Consider the following 17,756-nt stretch of genomic DNA (forward strand, 5'->3'; position numbering starts at 1 on the left):
GCCTGTGCGCAAGTAAATGCCTGCCATCCACCTGGACCAGATCTGGATGTGGCACTTCACCGCCAACAGCTAAATGTCAAACCTTTGGCAAAGTGCGCGCGCCGCCCTGCGCCACACAGTGATGATGGGTGGACCGAGCGGAGAGGGGCGATAGGGCACATTTCTTAATTTCCCTTCAGCGCCGCTTCCCCCACCATCCAGACCTGGACACGCGACGAGACCGCGGGACGGCCCTGTTTCCCGTTCACACAGCGATCCAATGTATTATTCACGAGCGAAACTTCAGCAACTTGTCCACTGGATATGGCTCCCGGTTTGAGGAGTGGGCGGACAGGTCACCTCAGAGTGGCGGGAACCGGCGGGGCAGACCCCGATGGGTGCTCGCCGCAGCGGACGGATGCAGGAGGAGAGGGGAGGTGTTTGAGGACCAGGTTGCGAGTCGGAGCAGCGGGGATGCTTGCAAACTGTCTGCTGTCTGTAGCAGTGCTTTTACTTCTTGTCCGGTGCTCTTTGGCCGCAGAGGGTAAGCACGCGCCGTCGCGCTATCTGCTCCAACATGCCGTGGCAGAGTGTGATTTTTATGCGTTCACATTTTTCACATCTAGGCTGTGACATCTGCTGTGGAAGAATGAGAACATGCTGAGTGGAAAATGGATCTTTTGTTTAACACGGGCAGCGTTTTGTAATCCGCTGCTGGGTGCGTGATTCACGGGCTGTGTGGATGCAGCTATGGTCTGCTCAACAGCTTTCTAAATCATTTTTAGGAAAAGAAAACTTCTATCCTTTAGCCATGAATCCAAATCTCTACAGTGTGATACACTGTTGGGCTTCTGCAATGAATGAGATTAGGGAGTATTTTCTCCCCTGGACAAGGTCTCTTATAAACGGCACTGCCACGAGATGATATTTTAGGGATGCTGTTGATTCTGGTCTACTCGGGGTTTGCTCATATGTGATGTAACGCTCACCTGAGCCTGAAGCCTTTGTCTCACTGATCAGATTGCACTGCACAGAGCACAGAGCTCTGTTTCTCCTCAGGGTGAGCAATCTCATCCTCAACATTGTCTCCCAATTCAACTTCACTTCCCCATTGTTCCTTTGATGGCATTTTATTTGTGTTGCATTTCAATGACAGAGGCTATTAAGCCCCATTATTACAGCCAGTAATGAGCTGTAAGGAGTTATTCTGGGAATGCAGTGCAGTGCGGTCACAGGACAGTGTTTCAGAGCATCTGGGTCAGCACTAATGACACACATACTGCTGCCCACTGTAGGTCTGTTTGTCTCCTCTGGCATGTGAGGCAGTTGGGGTAAGGTTGGCCGACTTAGCTGCCCTTCAGCCATCACCGTTTGCCGGGAAAAGTGGTTGAAACAAAAGAACAAGACAGTCAGTCTCTTCATGTGCACTGCCTCGACTGCACAGGTGTCCTTGAAATCTTGTGGGTCCACGAGTGAAAACAGAACAAACACAAGGTGTTCTTTGCAGGAACTAAACTGAGAGTGGCTCCATCAGCCCTTTCCAGTCTGCATACTGTGATGTAGTGGTGGCTGTAGTCTCACCTCTGCTGATGCACTGCTACAGTAGCAGAGTCTCCTCCTCCTCCCTCCCACCACCTCCTCCTTTTCACAGTCAGCACATCCATTCTTAAACACATGAACACAGCAGCAGCACCTGAGTTGTACAGATAGAAGTGCATTTTTTACAGTATTTAAGTGATGTTTTTGCATTTATCTGTGTGCTGTCTTTTAGGTAGCATCAGTGCAACCTGCACCCTTTCCTCCAAAAAATAATTCCACCTTTTCTTACATTTGATTCAGCTGATGAGAGTATGTAGCCTACACCACATGAAGTTTAATTGACAGATTTTTGCATTTAAGTGTCCAACAAAGGACATAAAACATTCCTTTTATGAGCTATAGCAAAAAAAAAGAAAAGAAATAAAATACAAATAAAAAAAATAATACTATTACATAATGGATATAAAGTACAAAATTATTACACAGAAACTTGAACACTGCAGTCTTCTATAAATTAATTCATGCAACATTGACTGGGGTCCATTACGTTTTCTCCAATTATCATTGAGATGTAATGGGAAACGATGGGAATACTGATGCCATTTTTCTTTTTCTTTATCCTCTATGTATCAAGAAAAACCTAGTAGCAAACTAAACTGTGTGGAGGTGGCCAACACTAACAGAGGCTCGTCAGACATTTATAAAATCAGACCTCGATGTCTAATAAATTCTCTTTTTAGCTTAAACTTTTGTAGGGCATCATTAAATGTGTAGGTACTAATAGAAAGCATTCTATAGCATTGAAATCTTAAAGGAGCACAATGGGGTGAAGGTGACGTGAAAGAAGTTTGGAACCTTCAGCACGCCTGAAATTGGATATCTGGTGGTTAGTTACACAGGGGTTCACACAAGGGTGTGGGGTTCCCCTGCTCTCATGCTCCCTATGCCTATGCTGGGGAGGTTCTGGTGGACTTTCTGGTTAAATAAAGGAGGGGGGGGGGGGGGAACAAAGCTTCAGAAGCCTTCTACAGAGACCAGAGGACGACTGTCTCAGCAGCACTCCAAAAATCAGGCTTTTACGGTAGAATGGATAAACTGAAGCCACTCTTGAGTAAACATCACCGATGGCCTGCCTAGAGTTTGGGTAGAAGAAAAAATAATTTTCTGGTCTTATCAGGAAAACAAAAAAAGCCATTAAACTGCAAAGACTTAGAGGTGGCAATTCACAGATGCTTTTCATCCTATCTGACAAACCTTGATAGGAGTAGGTTATGCCTGGGAGATCTGGGTAAACTGGCTAAATCCAGGTATTTAAAGCCTGCAAAAACTTATCCATAACGCTCTGCCAAAGTGGCTTTTACAAAGCCCAGAATTAAGGATTTATGCATGTTTGTTAATAAAACATTTCAATTTTCTGTCAGCACACTTTCACCTTATCATTATAGATAAATGCTTGACCTCTGTTATAGAAATTGTCCTCATTATACTGTGCAAGAAACAGCACTGAGCAGCTCATTTGTTTTATTTATTTATTTTTGCTTTGGATTGCATTTCCCTAAACTAATATACAATATATATTCTGGTTTAGTGCTATATTTGTGTATGCCTTTCTAAGGATTACTAAATAAAAAACACACTTAGTTTTCTGAACTCACTGCTGAACCAGAACAACATGTGATTTCTATGGTAACACCAATTTTTGACTAACAATGACATTTCCCCTTCAGAGCCCTCACCAGTCAGAGTCAATGTGAGATGCTGCGTCAGTGTGTGTGTCTCGAGTAATTTTCCAAGCAAAGACTAAGCTTTTGCCTCATGTTAGATTGTTGTTGAATAAATTCACAGAATCTCATGCTGGCTTTATTGCTTTCTTATCAACAGCTGCTGAAATTATGCCCAGGGACATGCAGAAGAGCGAGCTAAGCAAAGGCTTCTGTATTCCTTCCACGATCAACTGACTTCTTCTGACGTAATCTCTGTTTACTCCTGCGAGCACAGCCCGCCCGTTCGCTTATGAGTGCTGACAGCTTGGTTTTGACGCGGGGTTAACCTCATAGACCTCTGAGTATGAGAAGCCATCCCTGAGCTGTTGCCAGTCATCACTTTGTGCTTAGGAATTCATTGAAAGCAGGCATGAAAGTAAGATTGAAAGCTATTTCCTATTTGCAAAACATTCTGGGGGGTTTTTACTCATAAAATGAATGGTAATGTGAATTGAGTGGCTCGTGACACTATCTGTGTGCCTGCGTTTTTTAAGTCTTTCTAGCTGTGCAGTTTTCTTTTGTGTGTGTGTTTTCTGTTTTCTTGCATCTAGATGAGTCTTTTCAGAGCTGTCAGGATGGTCAGTGTGAAACTAACTTCTACAGATTTTTTTTTTTCTTTTAAACACCACTCACGGTTGGTTTGGTACACTGTCTACATGAGCTGTGGGTTTTGAAGAGTACAGGGAGGGCCATTTATATGGATACGTTACGTTGAAACCAAGCACACCATTGTTTTTCTTGTGACATTACCAATAAGTTTGATGTGTCACATGGCCCTCTTCCTATTGAAAAAAACAAAAGTTGTATCCAAGATGGCCGACTTCTAAATGGCCACTATGGTCACCACCCATCTTGAGGAGTTTGCCCTTTCACATATACTAATGTGCCACAAACAGGACTTTAATATCACCAACCATTCCCATTTCATTGTGTATCCATATAAATGGCCCTCCCTGTATATTCAGTTAGGGTTCTAGGCCTATTAACTTCTCGTTAATGATCATGATTGACTACAACTGGTAGTTTCTCTTTGTCAGCATAAAAAGGATTTGATTGATAGCACTCTGAACAATGGGAAAGGCCAAGGAACTCAGTGAAGATCTAAGAAGGTCTCTTGGAGCCATTTCTACTACAGGTTACTAGATCATTAGTTTAAATGACTAATGATCACTTTGTCAACACTTTGCCAAGGACTGGAAGAAGATCCAAACTGTCACCCTCAAATAAGAGCAAGTATGTTAGGATGTTCACGAACAATCAATGAACCACCAAGGCTCAAGCCTGCCATAAACTAAAAACTGCTGAAACACTGGTGTCACTGTCCACAGTGAAGGAAGTTTTAGATAATCAAGGACTAAGAGGATGGCGACCAAGAAAGAAACCACTGATCCAAAAACCCAAATAGTTGCTTCTGTTCATCTGGACATTGTGTTTTCACTGGGAGAAACGTTTCGTCACCCATCCAAGTGACTTCTTCAGTCTCAGCTGACTGCAGGCTTCCCCAACCTTATAAGCAGGACGTTTGCGTAACGACTGAAACTAACACCACTGACTAACAATGGGCCATGAAGTCAGTTTCATGATCATTAATAAGCAAATTGTCATGACCATTGATCAATGAGTACTATTCACATGTACTGAATAGAAGTATACGTTTGGAGGAGTAAAGGTGAGGCTTTGCAAAATAAGAATTCTACCAGCTTTTAAGCACTGTGGTGATAGCATCATGCTTGGGTGCAGTTTTGCCACCAGTCGCATTGCTACATTGCACAAAATGGAAATGGATGAGGGCTACCTCAAAATTCTTAAACTTCACCTCAAATCGACAGCTAGACGGTTAAAGCTTGGACACAATTTGGATGTTCCATCAGCTCAATAATCCCAAACACACATGAAAATGAAGTTTGTAATGGATAAATCAGAGTAACATCAAGCTTCTGGAGTGGATTTTCTAAAGCCACAACCTCAACCCTATTGAAAATTTGCTGGATCTGTGCCAGTAAACCAACCTGTTTAAATGAACTTTACCAATTCTACCAAGAAGAATGATGAAATATCCAGCCAGAATTATGCCAAGTTTGTCGATGGCTAACAAAAGCATTTGGTTGAGTTGCAACGTGCAAAGGGCCATGTGACCAATTATTAGTGGGGTTCTATATATTTGATCCTGTATATATAATTTTGAGAGAAAATCCAAAATAAATTCAAACTTTTGCACCCAATTCTTGTTTTTAGTATTTGGTCATGAAAGATTAGCTATTTTAGGGGGATATCTGTGTGTGCAGGTGACTATTACTGTGCATAATTATTAGGCAACTTAACAAAAAACAAATATATACCCATTTCAATTATTTATTTTTACCAGTGAAACCAATATAACATCTCCACATTCACAAACAAAACAAAAACAAATCAGCGACCAATATAGCCACCTTTCTTTGCAAGGACACTCAAAAGCCTGCCATCCATGGATTCTGTCAGTGTTTTGATCTGTTCACCATCAACATTGCGTGCAGCAGCAACCACAGCCTCCCAGACACTGTTCAGAGAGGTGTACTGTTTTCCCTCCTTGTAAATCTCACATTTGATGATGGACCACAGGTTCTCAATGGGGTTCAGATCAGGTGAACAAGGTGGCCATGTCATTAGTTTTTCTTCTTTTATACCCTTTCTTGCCAGCCACGCTGTGGAGTACTTGGACGCGTGTGATGGAGCATTGTCCTGCATGAAAATCATGTTTTTCTTGAAGGATGCAGACTTCTTCCTGTACCACTGCTTGAAGAAGGTGTCTTCCAGAAACTGGCAGTAGGACTGGGAGTTGAGCTTGACTCCATCCTCAACCCGAAAAGGCCCCACAAGCTCATCTTTGATGATACCAGCCCAAACCAGTACTCCACCTCCACCTTGCTGGCGTCTGAGTCGGACTGGAGCTCTCTGCCCTTTACCAATCCAGCCACGGGCCCATCCATCTGGCCCATCAAGACTCACTCTCATTTCATCAGTCCATAAAACCTTAGAAAAACCAGTCTTGAGATATTTCTTGGCCCAGTCTTGACGTTTCAGCTTGTGTGTCTTGTTCAGTGGTGGTCGTCTTTCAGCCTTTCTTACCTTGGCCATGTCTCTGAGTATTGCACACCCTGTTGACTATTTTGAATGAAACGCTTGATTGTTCGATGATCACGCTTCAGAAGCTTTGCAATTTTGAGACTGCTGCATCCCTCTGCACGATATCTCACTATTTTTGACTTTTCTGAGCCTGTCAAGTCCTTCTTTTGACCCATTTTGCCAAAGGAAAGGACGTTGCCTAATAATTATGCACACCTGATATAGGGTGTTGATGTCATTAGACCACACCCCTTCTCATTACAGAGATGCACATCATCTAATATGCTTAATTGGTAGTAGGCTTTCGAGCCTATACAGCTTGGAGTAAGACAACATGCATGAAGAGGATGATGTGGACAAAATACTCATTTGCCTAATAATTCTGCACTCCCTGTATTTGCATTCTGTTGTGCTGCAAATGTTTGTCTTTGTGACCAGTTATTAAACTAAAAACTCAATTTATTAAAGCAAAAATGCTGTAAAATACACACACAAGAAAAAACAACTTTGTTTCGTTCTCCATCTGCCGTTTTTTGCAGGCTATGCAGATGTTTTACTGGGAGACAGTTGGACTTTAAAATTATAGGAATGAAAGAAATGAAAATGCTGAACGGATATTGTGAAGTAATTAAAATCTATTAATGCTGCCAATCACTCTGAGAACAAAGAACATTTATTGTTATTTATCTCTGCTATAATTCACTCTCTTTCAGACTGTTTCCATCTAATCTTAAAGGGGCATGCCTTTTTCCCCCTCCTCCACTGCCATGCAGGCAGCATTTCTACAACACATAGATGTATTCTAGGAAGGGCAAACTAGCTTCTAATTAATATCATAGACCATCTGCCTCACATTGCCCCACGTATAGTTCTGTAAAATCAGGACGTATTGTTTGTGTAGAGAGCTTTCTGCATGTTTCTCTCCAGTATCTATCTGTACCTATGTGCTTTCATTTTTTTCCCTCCTGTGTCCTTCTCTATTTTGGCTCTTTGGTTTAGCTTGATGGCCGATGAAGGCTTGGCTCTGCTGCTGCTTAAGAAAGAACAGCGTGCCGTCTGATTTATTGGGACACGCTGTATAATACACCACACTGCTCTGCACAAGGCCACTGTTGAGCACACACTGCATAACACTGGACTGCCTTACAAGATGGCCTGATCCTTGAGGAAATGTCAGGAAAGATCAACTTACGTGACGCAATTGTATGGATAGAATCTGTCTGTTTGAATTTAGTGGTTATCATATTAGTGGAACTGAAGTTCAAGTGAATTAAATTCAGCGGTTTATGTTAGTGTTTACAGGTACTGCATTCTCACATAGCTGCTACAGTTATCATGCAGTGGCTGAAGGTGGGCCCAGCTACACAGGTTGTCACCAGCCTTCATGTAATAATATAACTGATGAGGATGATGTGTTATTTATCTAAGCCTAGCAAATCAAGAGCATCTGGTAGAATGTGGAAAAGTGACCTAATGAGCTGAAGTACATTCATTCAAATGGATAGGGCTTTATTAGCTATTTTAGGTTAGCATTTCTTGGGTTTGTCGCATGCTTGAATTTTAAAGACGTAAAGGATTTAAGACCTTTTGGCTCAAACAAACTAAGATGTGAACAGACCAAGATTTTGATATATGGGTGCATAAATAGTCAATATAGTTATAGATGGAGTGATTTAAATCTTGTTTACTGTTTATCAGATGTTTACTGATAAATTGTCAGTCACATCTAGCTTTTGTTAGATATTGTAAATGGATGGGTTAAAACGCCAAAAACGCTTCCTACTTTCAGATTTGTTGAGAAAACTACATTATTGTTCACGGAATGATGACATTAGCCATCACGTCGTGATCAATTTAAAGTCTTAGTTGGTAATTTCAGCAGTTTTTTAATACCATATAATATTCATGCAGGGTAGGATATGGCTACCTTTCCAAAAAAGAAGTCACTCCCATGTCAGTGTGCAGTGTCCTCAGTTTCTGAGACAGGTCAAACCCTCGGATGTTGACGAGCAAAATTTCTTAACTTATTGCATAAACCGGGCATGGTTCCTACTCAGCCCTCTCACAGTGTTATGAAAAACGTGCCACGCACACAAGTTGCAAAAATCAGGAGGCACAAAGCTAGCCTTAACAACACTAAAGTGCGGCGTGTGCCTGTAGCTGTGTCTTTCATTGGTGTCATCGTTGCCAGAGACAACAATGGCTAGCATGAAGTAGGCAAAATACCATAATTGCAGTTTTTGGCCACTAGGGCAAAGAAGAACTCCACAAGTCTCCACCACACAGTGCTGATGCTACCATATCCAACAGTCTGCATACTTACGCTAATCAAAATTGGAACTTAAAATGAAGTCACTGAAACTGACGCTAAAGAGTTTTTGTGTTTAGCACACCAGTAAGTTATTGGTTATTAATAAAAAACTATGTATGATAAAGATAAAGTGTAATTTTGATGTAACAAAGAGAGGTTTGCATAGTTTAGTGCTTGTTGTTGTTGTTTTGAGTTGATAATTTAAAAAAAATGTGTGCCAACAACAGTTATTACCAATTACGAATGAATAGTTCATTGTTGGTCTGTGACCCTGTTTTAGTCCGAGAATTCTCACGTTCCGACCTGTCAAAGCGCTTTCACATTGCCGTGTAAGTCTGCGTATGCTATTCTTTTGTGCACTTTAATTGGATTATATAGAAATTGGGGCTAGGCTTGGATAGTTAATCGTCTGTCAGTTTCCAAGAGAACTGGATCATCATAATATGAGTAGAACTGCAAACAAATTCTGATTTTACAATGTAAAAAATTTTCCCATTTAAATAAGGGTTTCTTTTAATCTTATTTTTTAATCTTACAGTTTCCAACCATATAGTGATATGCACATCCTCTTATTATTCATAAAAATAGTATTACTTTATCAGTATTAGTTATCAGTTCAATCTAGAGTGCAGACTGTCCCCAGGCTGAGGCTGATTTAGGTCGTTTTTGACTCACAGTGCCATTGACAGTATACCATGAATTTTTAGACTCAATTATCATTTACTCTGTTTTTCTTTCTAGCTTCAGTAAAGCAGGCTGAAAGTGGAGGCAGCATACTTTATGTGAAGATGACAGAATCAGTGAAGCTTCAAGAGTAAGCTCAGTTCGTGGAGAGCATTAAAGGAGAAATTTTACATTTTATAAGTCTAGCTTTTTAATCAGTAATCCAGTTGTCTTGTGACCTTAAAAATGTGCTCTGACAGGATACAGAGGTGGTTTTAGTGTTCACACTTGTCTCATTTGCAGGTGATTTGAAACATTTGCACAAACTGAACTATAGCCATTAAGTGCTGAAATATAAGTGGTCTGAACTACATCGTCGTGTAAAGTATAAAACATGCCTTGCATTTTAAACACGTGATGAAATTACTCACTTGCACGCACATTCATAAATTTTTACTGTAAAATTTGTTAGATTTATCTCCAAACCTTCATGCTTTTAACCATGTCACCCACAAAGTCTAAAAATGAAACACGTTGTTTCCCATAGGCTCATTCATTACTGGAATAATCTGAGTGTGTAACTGCACTGTCTGAAATAGAAAAGACCTTTACACACGCTTCTGTTCATCTGTGGGAAAGTTATTCAAGTTCCAGACTTTGTTTCTCTTCAGTTTTCATAGATAGCCTTCTCAGGCTTCAGATACTAGTTCACTTGTGTTTCTGTGGTTTTTGTTATGTACATCTTAGCACTTTGTGACACCCAAAAATGAAAACTTATGATACATTTTAACATTATGAAGTCATTGTATTAGTTGCTGATATTGTGTTTTCTTAATATCAGCTGTATCCCATCTTTTCTTTGTCTAATTTTAGGTAGAACTATAGCAAAACAAAAGCCCCCATATATTGCACAGGAGAACTTGAACTCAGTAATTAAATAACATTAGTAAATGTCTCAGTTTTTCATCCACTGGCCAAAGAAGCAAACCGAATTACCCATTTTACCGCATGGTGCAGTTTGTATGAAATACAGTTAAAAGTGCGACTGTGCTTCTACCTCAGTGTTTCTTTATTTCCTGTGAAACTGCAGCATGTTGTAGGATTAACAAAGGCAACATGTCTCTCCAGGATTAGATTATAATACACACGGTACATCTCAGTAATGTTATTGTCAGCAAACTGGCCACTCCTTAACAGTTGATGTTGATAGACAATTTGTGGATAATAAACACTGTAGTAGAGACGGGGGAGTGTGTGACATCACATTAAAAGAATCACAGAATATCCAATTCAAGAAGAAAGTCTGTAAGCAAAGAAGACAAATAAGTGGAGCTTGGCGTTGATATAAAGAGACAGAAACTCTTTGGATTGAGATTCAAACTGATGGAAGAGGGCTGCATTGTTCTGTAACTGAGAAGACCTTTAAAATTTAAATCATGTATCAAAAATCAGGGCAAAATTGCCTCATTTGTCTTTTCATTTTTATAAAACGAATCAAGACTGATTATAAAGTGGTGCAGCAAATAGTGGGAATAAATAGGAAAAGATAATATGACAGAGCGATAAGAAAAAAATTACCCCACAGTCCAATTTTTACATGCTAACACTTTGAATCCTATGACATTAAATGCACATCAGAGTTATCTCCCCATTTTGATACAGATGTGTCCTATTTCTCATTCTCAAAAAAAGGGTTCTGTAAAAGCATCCGTCCGCTTAATAGTATCTGTCTGCCTAACATTAGAGTCTCAAAAATATCTTCAGCATTACAGTTCATGTCGCTGAGTGCATGTACTGTGTAATGTTGGTTAAAAAGATGAAGATTATTAGGATTTCTTCTTAAATTATAAAATGTCTGCCAAAATGTCTAAATTAGAAAACATTACAATAGCAGATGGTTCAATTTGACCTTTCACAGTTCCAATAACATCATCTGTCTACATACGGTCCACTAGAATAATCTCAATCTCATCTCAATCTTCCCTAATTAGGGAAAACCTTTGAATAATATAGTTAATCTATGGCCTAGATTCATTGAACAGTTCTACTCAGGTAAAGTATTGATGGTTATATACACACACACACACACACACACACACACACACACACACACACACACACACACACACACACACACACACACACACACACACACACACACAGATAGATAGATAGATATATACACATATATGTTGTAAGCACAATTGAGCTAATGAGCTGACAGCTTTTTTTGTTCATAATGCCAAAGCAGCCACTGCTAAACTGCTGCTCTTATTGCACACAAATAAAACCCTATTAGGATTTACACAGGCAGACAATGAGCCAGCTTTATATGTATGATTTATGCATGATTTACATTTTATATACTACTGCTCTCCCCTCACACCCAAAAGGAAAAAAAAATATAAATAAACATAAAAAACTATGAAACTATCTTAAAAATAAAATATGAACAATATTATTATTATCCATTCTAAGGAGCTTGGAAAGAAAGCGTCTGGACTAAAGCATAAAGGTCACTCTTTTGAGGATACTAATGTTCTCATTTTGGACAGAGAAGATAGATTGTTTGAAAGAGGAGTTAAAGAAGCCATCTATGTCCACTGTGAACGACCATCTTTGAACGAGATCTCTTCCCAGGCGCCTCTCGCAACCTGCGTCAGGTAATCTCAATGGGTCACATGAAATGGTGAGGCAAGGTCTCACAATGGTTTACCTGAAACCTCTGCTAATAATGACCCACGCTTTTTTTTCCACACTTTGGCACGTGTTGTGAAACACATGATCATTAGTGGGTCAACAACCTTCTTAAGGGAAAACTCCCACTAGGGTTTAAATACCTGGGACTCTCCACCGTTTGTTTTTTAAAACTGAAGAAGTTTCTCGAATGAGAGCTGAAAATTCTACAGGAAACTTAAAGAGGTCTAGTCACTTTGTTTCCAAGCTTCTTAGATTAACATGACTGAGTACCTACACAGGCATTATCCATTCTGTTTCCCCTTTTCAATCTCTGTCAGTTCCTCATTCAAACAAACCTTCTCTGTCTTGCCTAAATTTTTAATTTACTGACAGTTCATAAGACAGCCTGTAAAAAGAGTTTATGTCCATAAATTCTATATGCAGTATCTTTTAGATATGAGCATGTCTTATAAGTGCTCTCTTTTCACATAATTATTCCCGTAATTAACTAGCTTAATTAGATGTTTGTGTTTTTGCTGAGCTGAAACAGTCTTACGTAATTACTTCTTAATCATTTGATTACATGTAAGTTTCTTACTTTTAAAAAAAAAGATTTTTTTAATCTTCAGTATGCAATTACAGCTGCCTTGCAACATGCAACACCTGAGTAAAATAGCATGCAGTAGACCTAACAGCATATCCTTTTCATAACCAGTAATGATATAAATAAAACCATTTCCAGAGTGGACACTGAAAACAAAAGAAGGATATTGTTTAATAATGTGTATGTTTAAGAAGTGGGGGTTGCTCCAGTGATAAGAGTTTATGCAGCCAGCAGGATTTTCACCATTATGATCCTATTATAAATATCTGCAGCATTAGCATGCTCACTGGCTTGTCAGTATTTGTATTTCAGAGGGATCTTAGGTAGCCACCATTGCAGAAGCAGCTGCAGTGTGACAACCAGTGGCCTTGCGGTGAATTCAGGCTGTAATGGAGGTTTTTGCTTGAGAGCACATCCATCATTCTGCCTGTTGAAGTCAGTGGTGATCCCTTTGTTTGCTTCGACTGTGTGGCATGTCAAGGTTGAGCATCTACTCGCTGTGATGTGAAGATGAACAGTGTCAGTGTTGTAGCGCAAACATGCACTGGTTGACCCGGTATTCAGCTATGGTAAACTGCATGACAGACCAATGTCTTTTTTATTATCACTTGCATTCTCTAGTTCATGCTTCAACAAATCATTTTGTGTTTTCTTTCCTTATTAAAAGGCAGCATATGGACATATGATACTGCTACATTGAGGTGAATTGCCCTGCAGTGCATAACCAAGCCTTTCCCATTTTGCTGCTCACAGACATTGACAAAGCACAGTTAGTAGTTATATTATTTCTGACAGGGCTACTTTAGTCAAAATAGGGCTATTATTTCATCTGCATATTGTTGTTCTGGGACCTTCCAGCACTTACAACAGAAGAGCAGCAGCAACACAGGACCTCAGCATAGATCAGAGCACTAATCAGAAATAGTATGAATATTGTAACGAGGAGCTGGGATGAAAGTCAGGTTGCAAAGCGGCTTGTAGAGGCAAAAGCATCTGTACAAGCATCTTAAATAGCATCCTCCATATGAGGCTTTTCAATAGAATGTGTAGAAGGCTATGAGATGAACTGTCATAAATTGTGCAAAAAAAGAAAGAAAATTTCCCAGAGTTCAAATAGTTAGTTAAACAGTTTGCTTATAAAACATGAGTTTATATTTACATACATGCTTTGATTTTAGACTGTTTTTATGTGGTTGCCATGCAAAATGATGGCAAATAATATATAATTTAACATAATTCAAGTATTTACGGTATAATACGTTATTAAATTAAAATCCTATCATCACCTTTATAAGGTGTTTTAAGCACATAAAGGCTACAAATGCCTCGTTGTAACCCATTCAAAAGTGATTGCTAAGCATCATGATGACATCACAATTTCTGATATAAATAAGAAACTTCGGAGGCATAGATGTGCCTGTGATTTTGGCCACACAAACCCTGATCATGCAGCGGGGATTTGTGGGCAAACAGAGATTTCATGTACTCTAGTGTGAATAAAAAATTCTTCAAAAGTTCAGTGTAAAAATGAGATCTTAATCTAGATTCAACATCTCTTGCATATTCAGATCACATGAAGAAATGCTTTTTATACACTTGTCTGTGAAGGTTCTCAGTCATCCAGGTCATTGTAGTCTAAGGAGCTTGGAAAGAAGCTCCTTACACTTTTATACACGTATTTGCATTTCCTACTCATGTGCATTTGTCTCTGTAACAAGATGACTGGCTTACATGTTCCTCAGTTCAGCTTTGGTTGCCTCTGTGGTAGCAGAAGCAAGATGACCGCCATGTTTGCTATTAACAAATTCTTCTTTAGATTTTTATTAAGTATTTTTGAGTGCCTTCCCTCTGGAAATACACATTGTCCATTAATAACAGTTGGAAACTTGAATTTCCAAATCCCATAGAATCCCATAGAATCCCATAGAATCCCTTCCCAAAACAGAATCAACATGAGCCAGTGACTTTGGGGACTGTTGCTGCAGTGACCCCAGATTATAGAGCATTGTGATTGCATTACATAGATTTGACATTCTTGTGCTTGACTCCAGTGTGGATTTAGAGGGAATCCCAAAGGCTTAACAGGCTTATCCTACCTTGTTATCCCTCATTGTCCTCTTCCCTCTATCATCCTCATGCTACGGCTAACCTCTGCAGCCCTGTGGTCAAGAAATGGTATCAGAGTCCACACATCTGCTCTTATAGGTCTTATAGATCACTGATTTGGAAATCAAAAGGATTCATAAGACAGTTCTAGTGTTGTTGCTTTGGGGATATATTATCAGTTCTAGTGTTCTCTACCTTTAAATTGTAGTTTTCCTCAGTAAATCCAAACCTGACCCAATTATATGAAACAGCATGAAAATTTTGGTCTTTGGTTGAGTGGCTTCACCATCCCATGTGTATGATCAAGGTCAAGTCTGTGCAGTGTCTTTGTTATGTCACTTAAGAGCCTTGTAAATATTCAGCTTTTGCTTTTGTGTTTATGTTAATACGCTTGAGAGCCAAGTTGGTTTGACATGGAAAGCATGACATGGCTGGCGACAGAATCAGTCACCATTACTGCAATTAATTACGTTGATGTTAAAACTTCAGAGACAAGACGGCTTGTCTGACAATTTACCGTGAATGAAGTTGTTTAGGTTAATGAGTATTTATACTATAAACAAATGAGACCTTTTAGAGGTTAATTGTGTTCTTTGGGGATTCGATTTATGCATTAGTAAACTGAAAAACCAGAGAGAAAGGATTTTTGCCTTTAGCACACATGGAGGAAATGCTTAGAGGAGGTTGACGTTTATACATATACTATTACTTTTTTCTTTTTAAATATCTGCTCATCCTTTTTCATGCTTTGCAAAACACAATTACTTGCAAAGACATGCCAAGGGAGGACAGCAGGTTTCAGCATTTAGCAAGATTTGAGAAAAATGAACAGAGTTCACTGAAAAAATGTAATGAATTTTTCTAAATTGTTACTCCAGGTAATTAAATCATAGAGGCAGAACTGATTTGACTGTAATCTAGACATGTTCAGAAAGGCAGGCCTTTTTGCTACTGGAACAATGAGATATTGTTGTGCTGGAGTTTAGTGCAGGGTATATAAGATACAGCAGGTAAATTCACTGCTCTATCACTTTGCAGGACAAGCTTTGACTTCCTCTGAAGTCTCTCTGAGGACCCAATTAAATAGTGAGTGCAGGAACTTGTGATCTCCTCTACAGCAAAACCAGAATAGAGTAGTAGAGGGTGACACGGGTGACCAAGCTGAACTTTACCTGCTGTGATGTTATGGTCTTTTAAATAGCAGACTTCAGGCCACAGCTATACTTAGAGAGGCCATCCTGCAAGCAGATGTTGATTCTGATATATTTTGTAGACCTTTGTGGGGCCTTTTTTATTGTTAGCAAGGATGTGGTGAATTGTACATTTATTTAAATATAGTTTTGAATGGGGATCATAAAATCTATTGGATGATGTCAACCTTGTAGATGGCTATTGGTCTGCTGTCAAATAGGATTACATTTGGTTGCTGTTGTTTATCTGTTGTGTGCAATCAAATTAAAAAGAAAATATAATAAAGCTACAAGGCTTCAAAAATAATTTTTCATTAAGATCTCTTTGTTTCCCCACTCAAAAAGGGGGGGGGGGGGGGGGGGGGGGATGATAACAACAAAGCAATCAAACAAGAAAATCTTGATTAAATCAATTCATTTACTTATGTTTAAACAGAAGATAAAACTCGGATTAGTTGCCCACATGTTAAACTGTCTATATGAAGAACCAAAATGAATATGAACACAATAATGAACAGATTGTGCAAGTATATAGTATAAAGGGAAAGCTGACTAGTGACTTCACTCCAGTTTAGCAAAGGAGGCCCATAATTTTCTATTTCTATGCCTTTCTTAAGCTTTTAATCTTACACTGTGGGCCATCTAAGGTTGTTTAGAATGGATGGCTGGATGAATGGATGCTTTTAAATTAAGTGGTACAATTGCATACCTTAGAAGGAACCTTCATCTTCACTCATATGCAGTCAGCTGCCGCGTCACTATCTGATGACAGCCTGTAATGGCTCCTGGCCCGTCATAGCCCCCAGCATGCAGCTCAACTCCTACACTTGTACCCTCGCCTGCTCTGAAATGTATGTTCCCAGGAGATGAACACTTTGGTTTGATACAATTCCTTCTTCTTAAAAAACAAAACAAATGTTTTTGGTTTCTGATAAATCAGTGAAGTCACATTTTTGGAAATAAGACAAGCACACCAACACTAGCTTAGTTACTTTTTACTTTTGGGAAAGTCAACTCAAGGTCATGATGACTATAGTTTTTGCAGCCTATACATACTCAAAAATTTGTCATAATATAAAAAAACAAACAAAACATAATGCAATGTGAAAGTAGCAACAAAAACAAGAAAGAAAATCAAACTAACTAAAATGCAGTCATTCACTACGCACTAGCAGTGGTACAGATGACTGATGTAACTTTATGCCTACTTTTAAAGATCAGATTGTCTGCCTTTTGTTCTCGCAAAACATAAATGATTTAAAAAGACTATTTCCAAAAACACTTTTTTCCAAAAAATAAAATTCAACCTATAATTTCCTTTTTTTCTAAAAGGATTTTTTCTTATTTGCATGTAGAGCTTGGTAGAGTTTGGGTTGAAAGGAGCTTTCTGTTGGCTTGTCTTTTTTTTTCAGATAACATGAAAGCACAGTTGAAGGTGTAGAAGTGCTGGTGTGTACATTCAATGCTCAATCATTTTAATAGACCACCACCCAATGTAAGGTATTGGCAATGTGAGAGAAAGAGAAAATAAGAGGATAAGTGGCAGATGTGCAGCTGACAAAATACAACAACTGTGTGATGCTATCGTATCAATATTGACTAAAATCTCTGAGGAATGTTTCAAGCACTTTTTGGAATCTATGTCACAAAGAATTAAAGAATTTTTGGAGGCAACAGGCATCTAACCATAACCATCTAACCTTGTCTTAGATAGGTGTAATTAATGAATTAAAGTGTTTGTACACTGTAATCTGTACAATAATCAGTTCTAAAAGGAAGATGAACAAGATTTGGAGACTGTGAGGAGGACAAACTCC

The 17,756-nt window shown here is 39.1% G+C and overlaps 1 protein-coding gene across 2 annotated transcripts in view; it reads left to right on the plus strand.

Moving 5' to 3' along the window:
• Window positions 1-303: 303 nt before the first annotated feature.
• kiaa1549lb (KIAA1549-like b) overlaps window positions 304-17,756 on the plus strand; it is a 57,098-nt gene continuing 39,645 nt past the window's right edge. For both annotated transcript variants that reach the window (XM_085354003.1, XM_085354010.1), the window contains exon 1: window positions 304-523. In XM_085354003.1, the coding sequence (XP_085210129.1) occupies window positions 304-523 (220 nt within the window). The remainder of the gene's footprint in view (window positions 524-17,756) is intronic.

This window comes from Diplotaxodon limnothrissa, linkage group LG1 (assembly GCF_057381915.1).
Source record: "Diplotaxodon limnothrissa isolate DT_005_m linkage group LG1, D_limnothrissa_male_GT1.1, whole genome shotgun sequence".
NCBI lineage: Eukaryota > Metazoa > Chordata > Actinopteri > Cichliformes > Cichlidae > Diplotaxodon > Diplotaxodon limnothrissa.